The 24071-nt window shown below is 57.4% G+C and overlaps 1 protein-coding gene across 7 annotated transcripts in view; it reads right to left on the minus strand.

Annotated features, from left to right (window-relative positions):
- The window catches only part of LOC123855819 (calcium-binding protein 5), a 48530-nt gene that overhangs the window by 3625 nt on the left and 20834 nt on the right, over positions 1 to 24071 (minus strand). For 4 of the 7 annotated variants that reach the window (XM_064581208.1, XM_054511487.2, XM_054511486.2 and 1 more), the window contains 19 exons: positions 23889 to 24061; positions 23310 to 23476; positions 22850 to 22926; positions 21945 to 22036; positions 21634 to 21733; positions 20659 to 20744; positions 19786 to 19901; positions 18951 to 19046; positions 16875 to 16985; positions 16040 to 16111; positions 13770 to 13914; positions 13560 to 13642; positions 12130 to 12282; positions 10007 to 10060; positions 9307 to 9450; positions 7443 to 7535; positions 2646 to 2676; positions 1742 to 1885; positions 789 to 898 (listed from right to left, as the gene is read on the minus strand). In XM_064581208.1, coding sequence (XP_064437278.1) covers positions 789 to 898; positions 1742 to 1885; positions 2646 to 2676; positions 7443 to 7535; positions 9307 to 9450; positions 10007 to 10060; positions 12130 to 12282; positions 13560 to 13642; positions 13770 to 13914; positions 16040 to 16111; positions 16875 to 16985; positions 18951 to 19046; positions 19786 to 19901; positions 20659 to 20744; positions 21634 to 21733; positions 21945 to 22036; positions 22850 to 22926; positions 23310 to 23476; positions 23889 to 24061 — 2047 coding nt within the window. Of the gene's footprint in view, positions 1 to 788; positions 899 to 1741; positions 1886 to 2645; positions 2677 to 4041; positions 5565 to 6705; positions 7322 to 7442; positions 7536 to 9306; positions 9451 to 10006; positions 10061 to 12129; positions 12283 to 13559; positions 13643 to 13769; positions 13915 to 16039; positions 16112 to 16874; positions 16986 to 18950; positions 19047 to 19785; positions 19902 to 20658; positions 20745 to 21633; positions 21734 to 21944; positions 22037 to 22849; positions 22927 to 23309; positions 23477 to 23888; positions 24062 to 24071 lie in introns of those variants that run through there. The other 3 variants (XM_064581206.1, XM_045891854.3, XM_045890445.3) reach the window with 3 other exon arrangements.

Genomic DNA, 24071 nt, shown 5'->3' on the forward strand with positions numbered 1-24071 from the left:
ACAGCTCCAAAGTCTTTCCTTCCAAAGCCTACACTATTCTTTATTTTTGCCTCCTATATTGAAAGCTCTGAGGAAAGAGCTTTATTTATTTATTTATTTTTAAAGATTTTATTTATCTATTTGAGAGAGAGAGAGCGAGACGGCGTGAGCTGGGGGAGAAGCAGAGGGAGAGGGAGAAGGACAGACTCTGTGCTGAGCGTGGAGTCCGACATGGGGCTTGATCCACGACCCCAAGATCATGACCTGAGCCGAAACCAAGAGTCAGATGCTTAACCGATTGAGCCACCCAGGTGCCCCTGAGGAATGCATTTTATTAAGGGATGAAAGCGAATTTCAGCAAGACCCTTACCCTCGCTGGGTCTCATTTTCTAAGTGTCTCTACAGGTGGGTTAAACCAGATTATCTCTTTGCATTCCCCTCTGGGATCTCAAATTATTGGATTCCTTCTTCCCATTGTGGGCATGGAGATTAGAGGTCCTAACATGTATTCTGGGGATGGCAAGACCTCGGGTAAGATTTGTAAATTCCATGAGCCTCAATGTCCTCGTATGCGTAACCGTGGTAAGTGGCGGCTTACCCCTACTGTTCTTTATGATGATTAAACTAGAGAATATATGTAGGGGACCTTGTGCCTTGCAAGTGTTTGGAAGACGTCATTTTCCTTCCCTATAAATCCCATTATAGTTTCCAAAAAACTTGGTTTGGGTGGGTTCCGTCCACACTTAAAGACCAATCGTAGACCCCTGGGGTTTCCTTCAAGCACCAACACCATGAAACTCTTAACTCACTTCCTTGAAGGCGTCTCTCATCTCCTGGATACCGATCATCCCTGCTGTTTCTGCAAGCAGTTTAGGAGTCATGAGCTCCACAAAATCGTCAAAGTCGACACGGCCACCTACTGAGGACAGAAGAGGCAGGTCTAGTGAGATTCCACGTAATCAACCCCCATGACCTCGCTGGACCCTTCAAAATCTGTTCAAGAGGGAGACCTGCTCTGATCTCTCTGTCTTCTGAGAGTTTTCCCTCTCAGCCAACCCAGGCCCCAGGGTCCCTCTAATCCGAACCCGGATGGATGGGTGCGTGGGCGGAAGTCACTAGCTGTCCCTGTGACCTTAGGCAAGTCTCTTAATTGGTTCAGATCTACATTTGCTTGTCTGTTGGTCTGTAGAAGGGGGAGCATAAATTCAGTGGGAGCCAAATTGCTTCCAGATAGGAACACGATCCCATCTGTGTTCAACCTTGTTTCCTCTGTGGCACGCCTGGAAGCAAACCCCAGAGCAATTCTGTCCCAGCTTCCTTCTCGAAATGAGCTCTGAAATCCATCCCAAGTTTGTTTCCAGCAGCAAATATGGTTCCAATCTTGCCCTCTACTGATGCGTCTCAGCGGTCATGGTAGTGACCTCCATCGATCACCACTACTGGAGGCTAAGCCTGACCTGCATCAGCTCCTTTATCGAAATCCCACAAGGAGTGACATCACCTCTGCCTGACAGGTGGGGAAACTGAGACTCAAGAGTGGGAGCTGACTCCATGTTTCAAAAGCACCACAATCAGTAAATGATGGAAGTGGGTCTTGGACCCAGATCTGCCTCTAAGAGTCACCCTTTTATCCACTTCAAATGCTGTCTCCCTGAGTCCAGCCTGGATTGTTTGCTTCTAGACTCCTAGTGACCCCTACCCTCTTCCCCCTTCCACCATAGCCCACCCCCACCCCCAGTGGTTCTTCCAGCCCTGGCCTCACAGTTCATGCGGATTTGCTGGCCCAGTTCAGTCAGCTCCATCTCCGTGGGCATGTAACCCATTGTCCTCATGAGATTCCCCAAATCCTTACAGGAGATGAACCCATCTCTGTCCTTGTCAAACTCAAGAAATGCTTCCTGAAGCTCTGAAAATTAAGAGAGAAGAACTTTGGGGGAACCTGAAACAATCCATGGGGAAGACTTGCATCCCTTGAAACTATCAGGGAGGCACCAACTAGAGACTCTGCAAAGGAGAAGACATCTTTGAAAACCAAAATTTCAAAAAGGAGTGATGTATAAAATACAGGTGGAGATTGCAACGTGCAAGATCGAAATGTGCAAGAGGAATGATCCGTGAGACCGCAAAGTGACAGCACCGCGGTCCTCCAAATTCTGGGGCGACATTATGGGAAACTTCCAAACCACCAAAAGAAAAACCAACAGTTTTGATTCATCTTAAAACTCATGCTTGTGGGCGCCTGGGTGGCTCAGTTGGTTAAGCGACTGCCTTCAGCTCAGGTCATGATCCTGGAGTCCCGGGATCGAGTCCCGCATCGGGCTCCCTGCTCGGTGGGGAGTCTGCTTCTCCCTCTGACCCTCCCCCCTCTCATGTGCTCTCTCTCTCTCTCATTCTCTCTGTCTCAAATAAATAAATAAAATCTTTAAAAAAAAAAAACAAAACTCATGCTTGTGTCCCTCCTGGGTCTCTGAGACACTTAGGGATGGGCGTGCCTTCTCAACACTTTGGGAGACTCCTAAGTGACCATCAAAAGGAGTTCCGCAAAATCACGGCTGAGCGGAGGAGAGAGGGGTGTGAAGCTTTCGTGGGAAGGGTCTACCCTGAGATGCACAGAGAGCAGCCTAGTGGCGGATGACGATGAGGCGGCATTTGGGGACAGAGGTTACCTTCGATCTCATCTTGTCCCAGGGGTCTTTCCTGGAAAGGAATCAGGGGAGAGGGAATTTGGAGGAGGTCAGGGATCCAATATCCACTTCTCCAAATGCATCGTCCCCTCCCTCCTCCGAGAGACCCCTCCCCTTTCCTGTTTCTCCTCCACCTCCCCATCCTCTTCCTTCTCCCACTTCCTGACTCCTGCGCCTGACTGCTTCTCGCCCTCTTCCTCATCACTTCCCATTTCCTCTCTCCTATCCCGGAATCTTGATCTCTCCCTCTGTCTTTCCTGAACAGACATCCATCCCATTGTGCTGCAAGGGGCCAGGGCATCCAATCCCCTCCTTTCTCTGGGACAAGAAAGCGAGGCTTGGAATCACAGCTAACCCGCGCTCAGAGTGCCAATTTCGCCAATTTCGTTTAAACCCCAGAGGTAGGTAGGGGAGGTAGGACCAAACAGCGTTCCCATCTTACTTGAGAGGAAGCTGAGGAACAGAGAGATTAAGGAAACAACCTGAGGTCACACAGCTCCTAAGTGGCAGAGCCCCTCCCAGGGCAGGGAGACATTAAATCCCTCCCTCGACGTCAGGTGCAGCAAGTGCTGAGATTTGAATTCTGAGTCAAAATTCTTTCCACTACACCCCCTTGACTCTTGCCCCACCCACCCCATTCTTTCTCCCAAGGGTTAGAAGCCGTTTGCGTGGGACCAGTGTTCAGTGGCATCCAGGCAGGATGATCATTGGGTATGGGGCACGCCGCCTGGGGAACCCCACCCGCCTCTGGCCTCTCCCTTTATCCTTGGAGCCTTCCCCCCAGCTTCTCTTTCTTATTATCCCCTCCCCCGTCTCCCTCCCTCCCTCCCTCCGTCTCTCTGGTCGCCTGAAAGCCTAGCAAGGAAATGTAAGCCCCTTGGAATCAAAGCGACCTGACTGGACCCTGCCACTCAGTAACTGTATAAGGCAAGGGGCTTTGTGCCTCAGCCTCAGTGTCTGCATCTGTGAAATGGGAACGCAAGGGTGGCCAGCCTTACAAGGATGAAATGACAGCAGGAAAGCACAGCCCTTTGTGCAGGGCCGGGCCGGCCGCAGTGCCTTGGTTAAGTGGCAGCTAATGTCATCGTCGTCCTCACTCTCTCTGGGTGTCCACAGAAACGGATGGTGACGGACAGGGACATCCCAGTTGCCCTTTTATTGGTGGGTCTTCTCCCTCTCTCCTTTTTGCTGCTGACTTCTGATTTCACCCTCACCCACCTCACCGGCCCACGGAGCTCCCCGAATTCTACCTTCTCAGTCACGCGCCCCCGCCTGTGCCCCCCGCCATCGGCTCCTGGTCCCTTGCACCTGTCACGCCCCTTCTTCCCCCACACCCAGCTCCCTTTGCCCTGCCCTTCCGCCTTGTCCACCACCTCACCCGCTGTTTCTCAGCGATGCCTTTCCTCAAGAAGATGCAGGCGGGGCCCATGGGAAACTGCATGGAGGGGCACGGCAGGGTGCACCAGGCACCAGGCACCAGGCTCCAGTCGGCTCCCCCTCCTCCCTGGCCCCCTCCTTCCCGTCCCCCTCAACCTCCTTATCTTCCCTGGCACTCCTTTGCCAAGTCTTCCTGCCTCTCTGGGCCTCTCCCTCGGTCCTGGTGCCCGAGAGCTGTGACAGCTGGATCAGAAATCTCTCCCGGGGTTGGGGAGGGATCAGAGCTGTTCCTGCCTCCCCATCTGGCTTGAGTGAGGTGGAGGGGGCACCAGTCTCAGCCTCTGGCCTTTTATCCCCAGAATAGAACTGGATGGTTTCGAAACCGGGGATTAGAGCAGAGGGCACCCATTCATTCGCGTTCCAGTGAGCCTGCGGGGTTGGGAGGGGATCCAGACAGGGAGTCAGAGTTCAAATAGGGAGTGAGGGGGTGCCCACCGAGGGGCAGCGGGGCCCGTGTTGGGGCCTGGGGGGGGTGAGGATGCGCCGTGGGAGGGGAGCCCGGCGGGCCCTGCGAGAGTAGGAGCAGACTGAGGAGGTGCCTAATGCAGGTCCCAAGGATGTCCGCTCGCGGGGGCAGACCGCGTAGGGTGTGGACACGGGGTCAGGGTGAGAAGGGCGGCCCCGCCGAGCGGGATGGAGGTGCGGAAGGAGGAGTCTGTGGTGTTGGGTGGAGGCACTGGTTTGTACTGGTGGGTTTCCATACAGAGAGGGATATAACAGTAAACAGACATCACGGTGTGCACGGGGACGTTGGTACGTATGTCGTCGAGCTAAGAGGACACAGAAGCAGGGACACCTCTGGCTACCGGGGCTTGACTTCTAAATCCCATTCTCCACGAAAAGGAGCCAAGTCCTGGGAGACAGGGCTGCTCCCATGTCTGGAGCAGGACCAGCATGAGTCTAAAACCTCTTGTGCCGTAAAGCAAGGACACAGTTGTGGGGTCACGGCCAGGAACACAGAGGTCAGCCTGAAGAAGCTCCAGTGACCATATCAGGGGCAATTTGAAAATCCAAATAAATAACAACAGAGTATATAGGGTATCACAGGAAACCAGGAATCCATACAGACAGCAATAAAAAAGTGCCAAGCTTGACAATATTTATTTACATCGCACAAGGTATCCCCTCACAATATGCTAATTGCAAAGGAGGGTCACTTTATAGGGACACCGAGCAGACAGTACCTTAATGAAATGATTCAAATGAACATCATCAGTAACGTGACAAATCGAAATTATAAATTCGGTTCATGCGCAATTATGAATGAGTACTCCTGCCCCTGTCCCCTGCTGCCCTGCTCTGCACTGGGCCCATGGGAAACTGCATGGAGGGGCACGGCAGGGTGCCCTGCACACACTCCCCAGGACTCAGCTCTGAGCACCGTCTGCCCTTGATGGTTTCGACAAGTTCTAGAAGCATTTCACCAGGGGTTAGATGTTCTAGCTGCCCTCCCCCACCCCGGCCCGCTCGCCCCAGCCTCATCCCTTTACCATCCTCATCTCCAGCCATCAGCAGGATCTTGTCACTCCCAGACCTTCACTGCCTGCAGGATTAGGTTCCACACCCTCGAGGGGGCACGCAAGGCTCCCCATGAGAGGCACTCTGGGCACAGTGCCTCCTGCGGACCACCCGGACCAAATCCTGGCCCTCCATCTCTTCGATAGTGGACCTGGGGAAAGTAACTTACATCCCTGTGCCTCAGTGTCCCCATCCGTCAAACGGGGTAATAAAAATTCCTATCCGGTGGGATTGTCGAGTGTCTTTGGTGAGGACGTCCCTGCCCAGCCCTGGTGGAGGGCCGGGCAGCCATGGCTGCTCAGGGCGGGGTGTTCACAGGGGTCTGCAGGGGCGTGGGGAAGAAGAGCATGTCCCCGGCCCCCTTTCCTCAGGAAGACTGGGTTCCATGCCTAAGGGAACCACGAGGCTGTACACAGAGCCAGACAGACGTGGGCATCCCCAGACACACAGCACTCAATACCAGTGTTATTTTGCCTTAAACATGTTGAGTTTGGTAAATATGGATGCACGTTAATTTGCTAGTTCTCTGAGGTAGAACTGTATCAGTCAGAAACTCTTCTGGCTGTGAGAAACAAAAGCCATTTCACAGTGGGGTAGTCACACTGGGTTACGCATCGTAACTATTCCTTCACCCCGCACCCCACCCCAACCAGAAGCCCGCTGGGCAGCAGCTGGCCCCTGGGTCACCGGTTAAGAGAGAGTGGCTACTTTCCCTGAGTCTCCTGGCTTGTTCCTCATGATCACAAGGTGGTGGCCCAGGCTCCAACCATCACATCCACAGTAGCTGAGGCAGGCAGGCAGGCAGGGCTGCTCAGCCAGGTCTCCTTTTTGATCAGGAAAACCAGCACCGACTACATGCTGGGCATTGTGCCGGGGCTGGGGACCCAAGGATGAGCAAACCTCACGGCTCAGGCCCCAGAACCAGCAGTCCCCAGTCGGTGGGCGCCAGAGCTGGGGGGGCCTCACACAGTCATTGCACTGTCTCCCACGAGGCTGGGGCCCAGTGCCAGGCTGCTGGGTCAGAACCCCGGTGCGGGCCTGGGTGACCACTTCCCTGCTCTGCGCTCCCCCCCATCCGTGGAGCAGGGCCCCCCACACTGCCTGCCTGGCAGGGGCGCTGCACGTTACTCGAGTTAACGTTCACCGTCTAGGCCGCCACAGTCCCCTATGATAGCCACTCGCTGCGTGCGGCTGCTTACGGGAAAACTCATGAAAATGAAGTAAAATCCACAATGGCTCAGTTGTCAGGTACACTGGCCGCATTTCCGGTGCTCATCCTGCTTCCCAGCGTGGATGCAGGGTGTTTCCAGCACCGCGGAGAATTCGGGAAGGTGCTAGCACGCTGCCCGCCACACGCCACCCACGCGGGAGCTCCTGGAACCGTCCCCCCAGAGCCCAGCACACACCCTGACACGACAATGGGTGTTCAATATTTATTGAAAGAAATGAGCAAATAAATCCCAGGCTCCGCTTAAGCCATCCCCTCACACACACACACACACGCACACCCGTGACACTCCAAACCCACGCGGCCGCAACACCAGGTCCACCGAGCAACAGGACACCCCCGCGTCCCCACCTCCGCGCGCCCCGCCCCCAGCCCCTGGGCAGGCGGGAGCCTAGTAGAAATCTTCCGGGTCGGAGTCCAAGTCCGCGCCCTGCTGGTTCTGAATCTGACTCTGCTTCCTGTACAGGGAGGCCACCTGAGGACAGCAGGCGGGGGGCGGCGGTCAGAAGCCCCAGGGTTGCCCCCACCCCGTTCCAGAATCCACCACTGAGAGAAGCTGGTCCAGCCAGGCAAGCCCACCCCGGCTGGGGCCTCACCTGGGCACTGGTGGTGGCCTCCTCGGGCTTCTTGTCTTCACGGACGCGGATAAACCGAGGGAAGCGAAGGGAGATCCCCTTCTCACCATCCACCTGGGGGAGGGGGTGAGGATGGAGACCCTCCTGGGCTCTAGCCCCCAGGCCACTCACGGCAGCAGGTCCCTAGCCCGGGTCTCCTCCCCGTGCCTGCCCCTCCAGCCTCGGCTTCCTGATCCATTCAATGGGGCTAAGCATAAAGATTAAACTAAGGGAATAAAGCGCTTAGGACTGTACCTGGAGCATACTAAGTGCTTAAGGAACGCCAGTCCGGTAGCTGTGATCTAGGCTGTTGTTCTGTTCTTACCCTCAGGGCCAAGAGGCAGGGCAGTAGAGACGGGGTGTAGATTCGAGTACCAGACGGCAGGGTTCAAATCCCAGCCCCCAACTCAGGGGCTGTGTGACCCCGGCCCAGTGACCTCGGTGGCCGGGCTCTACCTCCCCAGCTGTATGCCGGGGACACTCAGTGCTTCGTGAGGACGGAATGGTGCGAGCAAGTGTGGGGCCTGTGAGCACAGCGCCTGCTTCGCACGGAAGCTCCGTAAACGCTTGCCCTGCCACTTGTCACCGGGGGACCCTAACTGCCTAACATGGAGCCTGAGTGAGAAATTTTAAGACAGAAATTCGATTTAAGAATGTGAATTCTGGGGGGCGCCTGGGTGGCTCAGTTGTTAAGCATCTGCCTTCGGCTTGAGTCATGATCCCAGGGTTCTGGGATCGAGCCCCACATCAGGCCCCCTGCTTAGCGGAGAGTCTGTTTCTCCCTCTGCCCCTCCCCTGTTCATGCTCTCTCTCTCTCTTTCTCTATCAAAGAAATCAATAAAATCTTTTTTTTTAAATTTATTTATTTGAGAGAGAGAGAGAGAGAGAGAGCACATGAGAGGGGGGAGGGTCAGAGGGAGGAGCAGACTCCCTGCCGAGCAGGGAGCCCAATGCAGGACTCGATCCAGGGACTCCAGGATCATGACCTGAGCCAAAGGCAATCGCTTAACCAACTGAGCCACCCAGGCGCCCATCAATAAAATCTTAAAAAAAAAAAAAAAAAAAAGAATGTGATTTTTGGGGTGCCTGGATGGCTCAGTTTGGCTCAGGTCATGATCTTGGGGTCGTGAGGTTGAGCCCCTCGCCGGGCTCTGCGCTCAGCAGTGAGTCTGCTTGAGATTCTCGCCCTCTGCACCCCCTACCCCTGCGCTCCCTCTAAAATAAGTAAATCTTAAAAAATAAATAAATAAAAATGAGTTCTGCCTTTAAATGGAAGTCCACTCCTCAGAAAAGTGCATGCTGGCTAGATTTTGAAGGGTCAGAAGAAATCGCGGAGGATGCGCATTTTTAATTCAAGATTTCTGTTCCGGAGGAGGGAGCGAAGAGCTGCTCTAGCACCAGGCTGACCCTTTAGCTGGTGCTGAGGGGTGAGCCACCAGAGAGATCAGCCCGGGAATTTTAAAACTTGGTAGCACGAAAATGAATTACGGGTGAGAAAGACGTGCGGCAGCTGAGGTCACTGCCCTGCAGGAAGTGTCCTAAAGCTCTTTATGCAGGAGAACTATGTTTTCAAAAATCGCTGAGGAGCCGAAGGTGAGGTTATGGTATTAAAGGAAACAATTTCACTGTTTACTTTCTACACATGGGGAATTTTTTTTTTTTTTAAATGGAGACTTTGACCCCGTTATCTGACACCCAAATAAAATGCGAGCTCAAGCTTTCCTAGTTACTATCAGCCCGGAGCACAGGCGTGGGCTCCGTGACCCCCTGCTCCCCATCTCCCATCTGGAAGGTCGGCCCTGGGTCCCTCCTGCTGCCTGCAGCCCGTGGTGCCCCGGCTACTCACCAGGCCCCGGGCAGCGGGGTAGATGGGGGACAGGGACAGATCGGCACATTTCACCTCCCACACGGCGCTGGGGTCCAGCCAGTGGTCGGGGGCCACGGCGCCGTCCGCCCGGACATAGGAGCGTGGGGTGGGCAGCACCAGGGCCTGCGGGGAACAGCAGTGGCGTGAGGAGGACAGGTCTCAGGTCTCAAAGTCAAGGCCAGGGTTGGGCAGTTGGGGAGAGAGGAAAGGAGGAGGAAAATGGGGGATGGGGATAGACATGCCTGAAGGTAAGAGCCTGGGCGGGGATGAGGGGGAACGAGGGGAAGAAACGAGACAAGAGAGCCAGAGAGAGAACCAAAGAATGTCATAGAGACAGAGGCACCAACACACAGGAAAGGGAGTCGTACCCCAAAACACCTGTGACCGTGCCACAAACACTCCCAGTTACTAGGGGCTTCCCCAGCCCTGTTGGGATTCACTCAGGGCTGCCTCAGGGACCCCTGCGATAGTGCCCTTCCCGTGACTCGCCCTCCGGCAGTGGAGGCTCCCTGACCCACATCCTGCGCTGGCAGCTGCCAGACCTGGGACTTGACCCTGGACACGTGGGGCTCCCGGGCCAGCTCCAGCACCTGCTGCCCCTGAGAGGGTGGGGGCCCAGAGCCCCGCACGCACACAGAACGAGCCGCGCCGGGAGAGGTGGAGAGGCCACGCCACTCACCTGGAGCCTCTGGTAATGCTCCTCCAGCTCCTCGTCACTGAAGCCAGTTCCGAGCTGCGGGAAGGACAGGGGACGTCAGAGGGTCGGGGTGCGGCCTGTGGCCGGGCATTTCCCCCCCTGCCCCCGCCCCTGCAGACCCGGATCTGTGCATACCGGAGGCCCTCACCCTACCCCAGCCTAACCAGAACCCAGAGACCACAGTGGAAGTGTGGCGGGGGGTGGGGGGGGGTTGCCGGGCGCAGAGCACAGGTGGGGAACACCTCTCCCAGTGGCATCCCCCCTCCCCCGCCCACCCGCTGCCCTTCACTTGCCAGGGCAGCCCTCACTCCGTCCGCTCTGCCCCCTGGCCCAGGTGCCGCTCCACTGGGCTCCCCCGCATCCCACCTGCCCCAGAACAGGGTGTCCTCTCCAATCTCCACGCCGCCGAGCATCTTCCCTCACCTACCCACATCGTCAAGCCTAACAACTCGCTGCCGGCAAATGTAGCGAGACGCACGTCTTCAAACTACGGATATAAAATGCTAACCGGAAAGCCCTTTTTGCATCGAGAGCCTTAAAGTGTCTCGGGCAGGCAGCTCTCTCAGAAAGCTGTTCTGGGTAAGCAGTGTAGATGGTGCCGGGTTGGGGCCCTGAGGTACTTGTGAATGGTTAAGACCACCTCCGTCACGGGTCGCCTGGGCTAATAAGCACTGCGTGCAGCGCAGATTCACTCGTAAGAACAATGCCGGCCACGAGGGAACCAGCCAGCCACAGGGAGCTGGTCCAGGACGCGGGGCGCACACATCTTTTTGAAAACTCTTCCACAAGCCTTTGTGAAAAATTCTGGGCCACTTCGCTAACGCAGTCAGAGGCCAGTCGAGGGAGGCCCCCTGACCGTCAGTTACAGGAAGAACCGGCCATTACAGAGGCCACCCCAAGCCTCCGTGGTGGGCTCCCACAGCAGAGGCCCCCACAGGGAAAGACGGACTCTGATCTCCTACGAGAAAGCGACCACCCCAGCAACTCAGCCCCCCAGAAACCATCCTCCCCCTGGACTGGTGCTTTTTTTCCCCAATGGCCTTTTGTTCAAAACAACCCCTCCCACTGCCTCCTTCTTCTCCATAAAATAACACTCCTCTCCTTCGTGGGAGGGGCCTATGGTTTCGCCACAGCTTGTGCATCCCGAACTGTAATTCTCTGCTATTTCTGAATAAACCCATTTTTGCTGGTAAAATAACGGATCGTTTATTTTTAAGCTTAACACATTCAAGTTGTGCTTCTAGAAGTCCTGAACACAAGGGCAAACACTCTAATGTTTTTTAACACTATGTTACTTAAATGTATCTGATGGTATTTAAAACATGGTATTTATAAGACAAAAAGCAGGAGAAAAAAAAAATCCCGACATACAAAGATCATAGCTTTGTAAAAGTATAAATAAGACATTCCCTCAAATCTTACTAGTGGTTAGCTCTAGGCACGGGAATTGTAGGTAATTGTTTATTCTGTTTCTGGGGCAAAAGCCTCACATTTGTTGGATCACGTGTATATACAGCTTTAATGTATATAGCTTTAAACAAAAACCAAAACCAATACATCTTTCAAGCTCCCCTGTGCATGGGAGTGGGCCATGGAGCAAAATTCTGACCCATGCCACAGAAGGTGCTCGCTGGCTGAGGCTGATGCGGGTGACACATCCCTCTGCTCGGGGCCTTCCTCCTTCCTGCTGCTTGGAGCGTGCATGGCCATGATGGCTGGAGCTCCTGCAGCCACATTATGAAGATGAGGTCGGAAGCACATGACAAAACCCCTGTGCGGGGAGAGAAGCCTGGGTCCCCAGTGACATCAGAGAGCCTGCCGCCGGCCCCCCCTTCAGACTTCTCATTACATGAGAGAAAAATAAATCCCTTGTAAGCCATCCTCATCTGCAGCTGAACTCAATTCCTGACATAGCTTTCTTACAACTTTTTATGATAGTGCATTTCTCTATGTGAAGCAAGAGTTACTTATAGGGTCAGAAAAAGCAAATAAAAACTAGAAAAAAAAATAATCCTACACAGGACGTGAGAACCTCTTAGTTCAGCCCCCCAGCACCTCCCACTCCGCAATTGAGTGGAATCTACTTCCCTCCTGCCTCCCAGCACCTTGCATATGGCCTGGAACTCCTCACTCTCCTCGTCGTAGGCAGCCAGCAGGAAGCCCCCATAGCGGCCGGCCCGCTTGCCACGGCCCAGGTAGGCACCGATCACCACGAGGTCCAGGGTGTCGCCCACACCATCGAGGTAGTCCTTCTTCAGCTGGGGAGGGAAGGCAGGAGGTGAGGGGGTGCTGCTGAGGCATGGACCTCCCTGCTGGAGGCTCATCGGTGGGTGGAGCAGGGTTGCGGTGAGTCTAAGGAGAACTCCCGTAGAGAAGACCAAGGATGGCCACCGGGCTGAGGCTGGACCTGGGAGGAGCTTCTGGACTTCCAGAGCGCATGGGAAAGAGACGACCCAAGTGGGAAGAGCCAGCGGGACTGAGGGGACAAGTTAGACGGAGACCTTGGGGGTCCCCCTTGGGTCCCCCCTCTCCCTCAGGACAGAGACACATTCCACTCACTCACTCCACACGGAGAACATTCATCATTTGTTCCAGAAACACTAAATGCCAGGCAGGACTCAGCCTTGAGGATGCGGCAGGGAAAGTGTCCTAAGACAGGAAAAGCTCATACCCTCCCAGCTGCTGACAGTTTGGTGGCAGAGAAAGACCACAGGCCGTTAACACCACCCGGGGAACCCAGCCAGCTCCACTCCAGCTCATCTCCTGCTGCAGTCCTCTCGCCCCTCTCCAGGCAAGCCTCCTGCTCGTGGGCTCCCGCTCTGCCCAGCACCGCCCACCCCCAACCATCCACCATTCACAGCCAGACAGATGTCTTGTGCAAAAAAGACAACCAGACCATGGGACTTCCTGCCTAAAACCTCCACTGGCTTCTCAAAACCCATAATATTTTACAACGACCCCCGAGGCACTGCATGATCTGAGACCTGCTCTCCACCCCAACCTCACCTCACACCTCAATCGCCTTGCTCCCTGCACATGCAGAGCTTGTTCCTACCTCAGGGCCTTTGCATTTGCTGCCCCCACCCTTCTCCTAGGTGTTCTGTCCCAGATCTCCACATGGCTGACCCTTTCCTCTCATCTGTGTCTCGACCCAAGCGTCCGCTCTGGAGAGGCCTCTCCCCACGACCAGAGCACTGTAAGATCCTCGCTGGCCCGACCCTGACTTGTTTTCTCCACAATGCTCATCACCCCCGACGTCATCTCCTTTATGTCGTGGCTGACTCCCTCCTTGCCAGCCCCACTCGACAGGGAGGGCAAGCTCAGAGAACAGAGACCTCATCTAGCCAGGGCAGCTCTCAACGGATTCCTGGTGAATCCATCCATGAGGGTGTGCAGAGGGGTGGTCTCCGGCTGGCTGGACTGCGAGGCGGCAGGGGCCAAGAAAAGGCTCCTGCACTCACACAGGGTGAGGTGGGGACCAGAAACCCAGATGGAGAGACGGCCGGATGCGGGAAGGGCAGCCGGGGCAGCTCACCTTCAGCCAGTTGTGGGATCTCTTGGCGATCTCGTAGGTGGCATCGACGTCCAGGGTTTTCACCATCAACCCCTCGCAGGAATCTGAAGGGACACACGGACGGGTGGCCTTCGTGAAGCCCTGGCCTGGGACAGCCAGCCGGAGCCGCAGGCTCCCAGTGAAATCTTGTGGGCTGGGGCGCACGTGGCGGTCAGCCCCAGACCCCCTCACCTTTCACAGACTGCTCCAGGAACTCGGCGATCTGCTCCGTGTCCTTGGTGTCCAGGGAGGTGGCGAAGACAAACTCGCCCTCCGTCTGCACGAAGTTCTCCCGGAGAAGCTGCCGGCGTTGGGAAAGCGGCTCACGCACCAGGGACTGGGGGCGGGGAGGGGAGGAAGGGAGCGGGAAGAGACAGAGAGGAAGGGACGTCACTGTGGAGGAGACGAAGCCCGAGCCTGGGAGAGACAGGACGCCCATGCGTCTCCAGCCACCACTCGGCTCCCGACGGAACGCCCCGCCAGGAGGAACCAGGCCTGCACGAGGGTTGTGAGAGCCGAAAGGACCGATTTCAACGGCAGGTCGAGAGCAGCGAGGGTGCTGGAGGCTGGAGCGGACTCCTGTTATCGTGGCTACGGTTCCTTGTTCAACACGGGTTGAACAGAGCTGGAAAGAAGCCGACGACCACAGGGGTGTAACATAAACGTGTTTCCGTTTTAATCCAGGGCTCGGCAACCCTGTCCCACAAAGAACCAGACAGTAAACATTCTTGGCTCTGCGGGCTACTCGGGCTGTCGCAACCGCTCACCCTTGGGCTGCCGGGCAGAAGTAAGTGGACGAGTGCGTGGTTACGTTCCCACAAAACCTTCTGTACAGACAAGACAGGCCAGTAGGCCTTCATCTACTGAGCCCTGAGGGAGACCGAATCCCTCGTGGGAAAACAGTGCTTGCTTTATACCGTAGAACAGGCTCCCCAACCTTCTGGAAGTTAATCCACGACCTGCGATCTTATTAACCACATCCTTTCATGTTCTGTACACGCTCCTGATGGACAGGCACAGCCCTGCTGGACATCACGCAAGCCAATTCGAAGCTGAATTTGGCAGGAAGCCTTGTTCTTACAAACTATCAGGCAGGCTGGGGAAGAAGTCCCCTAGCTCTCTCTCGCCATCCATCCCCGAGGGAGGTGTGGCTCTCCTCCACCAGGCCGAGGTGGGATACTTCCTCAGATGGGGAGCTCACTCCTTCTGTTCTGTTCCATCTCTGCAAGGGGATGGAACTTGTCTCAACAACCCCAAACTCACTCATTCTGAGTCTAGATTCACTCTGAGACTCTCCTAAGGGGAGACTCCAGAATAAAGGTGGTGATTGATCCTAGTAGTGATAAGGAAGCGGAGACTCAGAGAGGCTGAGTCATTTATCTGCAGTCGCACAGCCAGGAAGGGAGAGCTGAGATGTGAAAGCAGGTGGTCGGGCTCCAGATTCTTAATCCATGCCCTGGAGCAGCAGTTCTCAAACTCTCCAGTCTCGGGACCCCCTCACACTCTTGAAACCTGCTGAGGACTCACTCCAGAGATGTGGGTTATATCTCTGGATATTTACCACCGTAATGACGATGTATCAGCTACTAAATCACATGTTAATATTTGCTATACTGGGCGCCTGGGTGGCTCAGTTGGTTAAGCGACTGCCTTCAGCTCAGGTCATGATCCTGGAGTCCCGGGATCGAGTCCCGCATCAGGCTCCCTGCTTGGCAGGGAGTCTGCTTCTCCCTCTGACCCTCCTCCCTCTCATGCTCTCTGTCTCTCATTCTCTCTCTCTCTCAAATAAATAAATAAAATCTTAAAAAAAAAAAAAAAATATTTGCTATACTAGAAGTGAGAAATCTAGACATTTATTAACTCATTTAAAAATAACACCTCCGGGCGCCTGGGTGGCTCAGATGGTTAAGCGTCTGCCTTCAGCTCAGGTCATGATCCCAGGGTCCTGGGATCGAGTCCCACATCGGGCTCCCAGCTCAGCGGGGAGCATGCTTCTCCCTCTGACCCTCGCCCCTTTCATGCTGTTTCTCTCTCGCTCGCTCTCTAAAAAATAAATAAAATCTTTAAAAAAAAAACCAAAACAAAACACCTCCAATATGTTAACCCAACAATGTATTTTCACGAAATGTGCCTATGTTAGAAAAAAAATTAGTGAGAAGTGGGGGCATCAGTTTACATTTTTGCAAATTCTTCAATGTCTGGCTTTTCACGGAGCTGGGCCCTCCCGTGTGTGGCCGTCCGCATTCAGACGGCTGCCACACAGGAGAATCTGCCTGCACGGCTGCAGAGCTGGGGAAGGCAGGCAGGGCCTCACAGACTCCCCCGAGAGGGTCCTGGAGACACCCGCAGGGGTCCTCGGGCCACACTTTGAGAACCGCTGCCCGAGCGTGGCCACTCAGACCGCCGGCTCCCAAGCTCGCACACTGTCCCCATCTGCCCCCAGACATGCAGCCGGAACTCACCTGTCCATTGAGGTAGATGAGGTCGAAGGCGTACAGACACACCTGCACCTGGATCTCTGCCGCGTCCACCTCCTGGGTTGGGCAGAAAGGAGAGCAGGGGTGGGGGACGGTAGTATGAGGTGTGGTTGCTATGCCTCCCATCATGCCCCAAGCAGACACCTGTCACCTACCACTCTCCCCTTCTCTCCAGCCAATAGGCCACACACCCATGAGGATGACAATGCTCCTAGCTCTGGGCTCCGCATGGTGATGGCTCTCAGCTAATCCCAACAACCTCACTCCCCTTTGTCAAGTATTTGCTCTCCTACCCTCCCTTGTAGCTAATGGTGCTGACAGGACACAGTTCTGGCCAATGAGGGTAAAGAAGTTTGCTGGGGGGCACCTGGGTGGCTCAGTTGTATAGCGTCTGCCTTCAGCTCAGGTCATGATCCCGGGGTCCTGGGATCGAGCCCCGCATTGGGCTCCCTGCTCCGCGGGAAGCCTGCTTCTCCCTCTCCCACTCCCCCTGGTTGTGTTCCCTCTCTTGCTATGTCTCTGTCAAATAAATAAATAAAATCCTTAAAAAAAAAAAAAGTTTGCTGGGGCACAGGTTGGGGGGGGTCCTGGAACAGATCTTTCATGATAATACAGAGACACAGGAAAATGGCTCTTTCCCCCTTTGTACTTGGCATGCTGGGATGAGAATGCAATGGCTGGAGCTATGGCAGCCACACTGTAAAAGGCAGCAAGAACTGTATCCCAGCAGACACTCTATCCTTCTGGGGATGGGGCAGGGCTGGGAGGAAGAGGAGAAAGTGTGGGACTATGGCAGGCAGCGGAGGAGGGCAGAGGCTACCTTGCGTTTGCGGGTGGTAAGCACTTGGAATGGCTGGATCTGCTTCTTTTCCCGGTCCCAAGCCACGGCTTCCGTGTCCAGGATAAAGGATGTGACTGACGGGAGTTTAATCTGAAAGGTGAAGAGGGAGACCCAGGGATGCTGAGAGGTAGAGGATGAGGACAAAACACAGGTCCAGAGAAACAAATGTTCTTTTCCTTCCACAGCTCTGAAAATCCACCCATGAATTGATGCCAACTTAAAGATGCACATATGGATATATACCCTCTTCTTATTTCCCACAAGGAGGAGAAACACAAACTTTTCTGAGACTTACTACTTGGTCCCATAAGCTGGAAACCCAGTGGCCTTTGTCAGTTCCCCGTGAACTTGTCCACTTCCCCTCTGAAATCTCTAAGCCGCCCACAACTTACTGAGCCCAGTCCAGCCAAGGCCACATCATCCTACTGGTCTCCCTGCTCCTGCACGGACCCCGTGTCTAACCTGCTCTCCTCACAGCAGAGTGCTCTGAGCAAACCCCAAAGCTGATCTCAGTGCATCCCTGCTAAAAACCATCCCCAGCTCCCCAAAGCTGTGGGGGCTCTTCCCCTGGTCAGCCCCTGGCCCTTCCTCACCTCACCAGGCCCTTTCAGACTCTGCACCCCAGCATGCTAGCCTCTCCTGTTTTGTGGATTGGCTAGGCCCCTTCAACCACAGGGCCTTTGCACATGCTAATCACGCTAGAATGCCTGTCCTTATTCTTCACCTCCACAGGGAGGACTTCTTTTTCCTCAAAGGAACATTGCTGCACAACACCAGATGCCATCCTTCATGCTGCATCCTGGGGCCGTGCACGGTGGCGGCCTGCCTTGCTGACATCAGGCCTAGGTCAAGTCTGACTCTTACAGAGGCTCACAGAATGGGGGTCCTTCAGAGCCCAGGTCTCCACATACAACTACAGAGTCAGCAGCGGGACGCTCCGACGAATATCTGCCTGCCCTGCTAGGCCCGAGCTGGGTGTAGCCTGTCTAAGCTGCGTCCCCAGCCTCCTGCACGGGGCTCAGCCCGGAGCAGATGCCCAGGAAACACTTGCCCAATGAATGAGCAAAAGCAGCCAGATACAAAAGACCCCGAACTGAAGGATACCGCTCGCGGGAAGCTGGTTGCTTCTGGGAGCTGGATGGGGATGCAGCTTGGCATGGGACCCAAGATAACAATTTAGAGTGATCCGTACGTGGAGATGTCTTATGTTTACATGGGTGTGCATAAACGCGCCCAAACTCACCAAACCACGTACGCTACGATCAGAACCCTACATAGACATTACACCCACCACACTGGCTCATCCATCTGCTAGTAAAACGGACTGGAAACACCACCGCTTGGCTAACAAGAGCTCCACTACCATCTGTAATCTGCTGTTAGGTCTGTCCTTGCGGCTCCAGGAAAGCGCCAACTTCCTAATCAACTAGGGGTAGGCAAGGAGGGCTGTCTGACCGACTCCCAAAACAGGCCCAAGGCACCCGGGAGCAGAGAGGCCCCGGCCTATTCCGGCTGCGGGGCTGATCTGCAGGCCGGCTCCCTCCACCCACGTCCCAACCGCCTCTCCCCGTCAGAGTGAGATTCTGGCTTTCCTGGCCGCTGACCCCAAGCCAGAGGCGGCTGGCGGCGGGGCTGGGGGAGGGATCCAGAAAGCATTAACTCTCCTCAGGGGAGGGGAGAGCGGGAGGCTGGAACCGCTTGCCCATCTTTCTGTCTGAAATGTGGCACCTATCTGGGGACAATCGGGGGACAAGCGTTGGGATGAAAAGCCAACCAGCCAAACAGCAGAGGATAGAGACAGAAATGAACGGCTTCTGGGGGACTTCGGTGCACAGCTGAGCCAGGCTAGGGCCACCCACCCTGATTTTGTTGAGGGAAAAAAAAAAAAGCATCTGCTTAAGCCTCTGGGAGGTGGGTGTTGCATTACTTGAGGCCGAAGGCACTCCGCTCTCCTGCAGACAGTCCCGCTGCGCCCAGCTGGCCTGGACAGGCTGCAGTTTTCTGCATCCATATCTACAGCCCCCGTGAGAGGGGAAGTAGGCGGCAGACGCCCACCTTGGGGATGCGGCTGATGATGTCCGGGTACTTTCCGGTATTGTCTTCCTGATTCCTGCTGAAGATCTTCACCTCCCCGCCTTCCAGGACGTGGATCTGCGGCAGTGGGGGAGGGGAGAGGGACTCAGAGCCCAGCCCACCCCAGCTGGCCCCAGCCCCACCTTCACCGGCAGACAGTTCCAGAAGCTCTGGAGGAGGAACCGGTGCAGAGACCTGAGTAAATCATCTCCTCCATCCACACAGTGCCTCCCACCCATTCCTGGAAGCCCCTGCCATCTCCTTCCTCACCCTCCCTATCCACCACCCCCCACCACCCTGGATGCTCAAGTGCCTTGCTGTGTCTAAGCGGATTTGCCTGGGTGTTAAGTCATAAATATCACCCTGAATTTACTGTTAACTTTCATACCATCCGGTCACAGTCCGTCAGCAGGACCACGAATATGCCCCCTTACACAGGGCAGCCCCAGCTCCCTGCCCAGGACAGGAGAGCCACGAGAAGCATCCTTACAGACCCAACCAGGGACGTCCCTGGCACGGGGGCGCCTCCCACGGCGGCTGTTACAGCAGGGCACGGGCGAAGCCCACATTTTCTTCAACTCCCATGGCCGTGGGTCAGGGACTTTGCCGATTTTATCAAATAAAATGGACTTTCAGGTAAGCCCGGGAGGTGGTTATTAACACGACCGCTGCGGGACGGCAGAAAGTGAAGCCCGAGATGCACAAGGTCATACGGGCGCTCTGTGGCGGGAGGCACTCTGAGCTCAGGTCTGACCCACCCCAGGGCCCCGCTCTCGGGCACCTTCCGTTCTGCCGCAGGGAGGCGTCGCCCCCATACCTGCGCCCTCTGCCCGTCGTATTTGTACTCGCAGGTGAAAGCTGCCTCCTCGAAGCGTTTCAGGACCTCGCCGACACCACGGGTGGGGTGCGCCAGCATTGGTTTCAGGGGAACCCCTGGGAGGGGAGGAGCGAGAGAGAGTGAACTGGGGGAGGTGCCAGCGACATGTCAGATCGGTGGGGGGGGGGGGGGGGGGGCGGGTGGCAGAGACAGCCAGCTGTGCCCCAGGACCCATTCTCCCTTCTGAGTAAGAGAAGACCACGTCCTCCCGGCTCAGGCGGGCAGCTGGCCTCCCAGCTCGGCACAGTCCCAGCCTCCCTTGCAGCGAGGGAAGGCCACGCGATTAGGATGCGTGGGTGGTGGTGTGCACGAGGTCTGGGTCACGTCCTCACCCCTCTTCTCTCTCTCCCTCTTCTGTGATCTAGAAACCTGAGCCACCTCTGATCGTGCACATTAGGGTGAAAACCTCAGGACGAGAAAGTGACAGGAGGGAGGAACCTCAGTTCCCAGAGGGGTCCCTGGAGCCCAGCCACGTATCCTCCCTGATCACCTGCCTTCCTCTGGACTCTTATGTGCAAGAGGAACATTCTGTCCGGCCTGAACCACTGCCCTTGGGGTATCTCTGTCACAGCATGCACCCACACCCCACCTAATCCAGACAGGGACTCCAAACAGAAAAGGGATGGGTTTCCGCACAGGGAACGAGATTCGATTTTGGAGGCAAGAGGAGGAATCTGCAGGTTCTTAGAGGGATGGAGGAAGCTAAGGCCGGGAGGAGGGAGTGGAGGCTGCAGAAAGGCCATCCGCCGCTCCGTGGCCCTGGAGCCGGCTCTGCCCGGGGTGGGGCTGCGGTCACTCCCGAGGGGCTGGTACCTGGGCTCAGCTTGCAGTGCTCTGGGAGGCGCTCCAGGCCGTGCTCCAGCAGCACAGGGATGATCCGGTCCAGGTCGGGCACCTCGCTGGGGTGGGGGCAAGAACTAGCTGGCAGGTGTCTTTCCAGAACTCTGACAGCCTGGAAAGCCTGTGCTCTGGCTACAAGATGCACCTCTGCCAGTCTGTCACCTTGTCCAGGGGTCTGCTCTCACCCATCCCGGACTCTGGCTGTCTCTGTCACGCTCCCGCCCCAGCACCACTGCACATCGCTCTGTCTCCCTCGATCTGGGCCTGCCGTCACCCCTACCTGTCACCAGGAGACCAGTGACCCTCTACCTGAGCTACACATTAGAACCACTCAAGGATGGATTAAGAACTTTCTCCAAGGCGAGGCCCCACCTCCCAGGAGTTTGACAGAGCTGGCCGGGGACCGGCCGGGGAGCACCCCGTGGTCAGAGTGGAGACCACTGTCCTGGCCCTGGGAGGGCGGGGGTGGTCTGCAGGGTTGGTCCCTGCCCTGTGACCCAGTGAGCGGCCCCGAGGGCGTTTGCAGAAATGCTCCTGGGCCCTCCTGCTGCTGATACCCTCTCTGGGCACTCACCATCTTGCTGTGGCCGTCACCCCATGGATGTCCTAACCCCTCACTCTGCGTCAGTCACCAGCCCTGCTCTGATTCTCTTCGGACCTCTGCGCATGTGCGGTCCTGCTGGGAACTCCCAGATGTTGCGCCGCTCGCACCTGTGGCCAGCATCTCCTCCCTGCTCCCTGTGCCCTCATCCCTGGTCCTAGTCACTGTCCCCCGCCCCATGCCCGGCACCAATCTTGTCTGGGTCACCACCCCTGCTCTGTCACCAGCCCCACGATGGTCACTAGTGCTTGCTAGCCGCCGGCCCCGCCCACGTCGCACGTGGCCCTCGGAGCTGAGCCCACCACCCCTCCGGCCCTCCCACTCTGCCCACGGGCCCCGGATCTCACCAGAACGTCTGCTTCAGGATCATGCCTTGCTCCTCTAGCCACGTCTTTCGGGCCTCCGCTGTCCTGCCCTTCCCAGCATCCACGACGGCCGGGGGCGATTCTAAGACCAGACGCGCCGGCAGAGGCTTTGGGACGGGCCCAACCCCTCGGCTACCCCGGGGCACAGCGGGTGGCATGTGGGCAACAAGGAAGGGGGACAAGGCTGCCAGGGAAGGAACCTGGAGGGCAGCGGGGGCGCGAAGACCTCGGGGAAAGGAGAGCGGCCCGGTTAACTGCAGAGAGGGGCTCGGAGACCGGCCGCAGGGCCTCACCTTGGCCTGGGGGCGTGAGGCTCACGGCCTGGGCGAGCGCGGCCAGCACCGACTGCTCCGCCAGCCCGAGGCGCAGCCGGCCGCTCAAGGCTCTGGGAAGACAGCAGGGGAGGGGGAGCGGGCTGGTCGCCATCCACCCTCCCCGTCTTGCCCTCTACCCGCTGGCCCTGCCTCCCTGCCTCCCCCACCTCGAGCCTCTGGAACCCTCTCCTCAAAACCGGAACCACCTTCAGGGCTAGAAGGGACCCAAGGCATCACACGGCCCCACTGAACAGACGGGAAATGGAGGCCGGCCTCTAATAGCCGCGGCTGCTGGCCTTCCCTGGGGCAGAACTGGGGGCCTCGTGGTGTCTTCACCTCTCTTCTCAGCTGCCCTCCGGGGAAGCGGTGAGGCTCGGGGAGGGCGAGCCGGGGCACAGCGGGCCTGGAAACGGGACACGGCCTCCCCGGAAGTGCCACGGGACGTGCTGCCCAACAGCCTGCCCCGCACAGGCCCGGCTCTGAGCCAGGGGCCTCCGTCTACCCTTCCACAGAGCCGGCCGAGGGTAAGGGGCCTGCCCGGCAGCACCAGGGGATTGACCGACGGGACACCACACCCAGCTCCCAAGAAACGCTCGGTGATGGGGGCTGCCGGGATGTCATTCCCACGCTCACGGCAACCGCCTGGCCCCCCGCCTGCACCACTCCCGCCGAGGCCAAGGCACACGTTGCCAACCAATCCCAGCACCTCTTAGCCACGAGCCCCAGGCCGCGAGGAGACGAGCCGCCCGGGGAAAGGGACCCCGTGTGCCCAGTCCAGCCCCTCAGGGCCCGGTGTGCGGGCGGTCAGGGCACCAGCGGGACCCCCACGGCCGGTCCCTCCGTCCCTCCCGCCACCGCTCCCAGCCTTCCAGGCCCACGCCTACCTGGCGATGTATCGGGCTTCCGAGTGGCGGCAGGCGACAAAGAGGCCTTTGATGACGTCCATCTTCTTGGCTGTGGACTGAAGCGGGTCGAGCAGTCAGTGCCTGGGGCGAAGGAAGGGGACGACACCTCCTCCCGGCTGGCCCCCTGGAATACACGCCCCTGCCGTCACCCCACTCCCACTTCCCGCCGCGCGGTCATGCAGTAAGGAAGGCCGGCTCCAGCCCGCCTCCCCGCCTCGCTCCATTCAGCAGGTATTTCCTGTCCCGTGTCCTGTCACGCGGCCGCAGCAAAGCGGGTGCTAGAATCTCAAGAGGAGACCCCCTGGCCCACGAGCAGGCCCGAAGCGACCCAGCCCCAGAGAGTGTGACTGGAAGGCCCCCTTGCCACACGCGTGGCTCCAGGTCCCCGAGGGGAAGGGCAGAGGGTCCGGGCGCAGGGCTGCCCCCCTGCCCCACTCACAGCGCTGCCGGCCAGCCGGGCGATGTCTTGGAACTTGGTGAAGACCCCGGTGGCAGTGAGAGCGGGCGGGGGCAGCATGAGTCTCTGGGTGCTGCGGCTGTTCTCGGCCACCAGCCCCACGTCGCCCTTCTCGGCTGCCTCGGCCTTGACAGACTCCAGCTGCCGCCCTTGGGGTGGAGGGAACCGTGGTGAGGGGGACGCGGGGGGCTGTGTCTGTCCCGGGTCCTCTCTGCCCACTCCTACCACGAACACCGAGCAGCGGAGGCCCCGCTCACGGTCTCCCCGCATCTCCCCTCGGCCCTCCAGGCTCTCTCACCTCCCTGGGCCCCGGGCCTCAGTCCCAGCTCCCTCGTCCTGCTCCCTCTGCATGCCCATCTTTCCAGCCCCCCTTCCACCCCCACAGTGCTGGGGCTCCCTCACCTGAACCAGCGCCCCACGTTCCCCCATCGCACCGACCTGTCCCGTCGGCCCTCTCCCTACCTTCAGAGCCCCCTCTGCTGTCTCTCACATCCTCCCCTCCTCTGCATCTTCTCCCTCAGAGCCCCCCACCCTGGAACTGCCACCACACCCCCTGCTTACCCGTGGCCTGGGCCACCGCCTTGAGGAGGACGCCGTCACCGACACCAAGCTCCAGGCCCTGCTGGGGTGGCCCGAGGCGGTTGAGGCTGAGGTAGAGGATGGGGAGGAGGTCTGGAGGTGACAGGGCCACCACGGAACGCAGCAAGTTGCTCAGCGTCTCCACCATCCGGAGCCTGGGGGTGG

This window comes from Mirounga angustirostris, unplaced genomic scaffold (genome assembly GCF_029215605.1).
Source record: "Mirounga angustirostris isolate CCGP_5_RB_7025 unplaced genomic scaffold, mMirAng1.0.hap1 SCAF_16, whole genome shotgun sequence".
Taxonomy (NCBI): Eukaryota; Metazoa; Chordata; class Mammalia; order Carnivora; family Phocidae; genus Mirounga; species Mirounga angustirostris.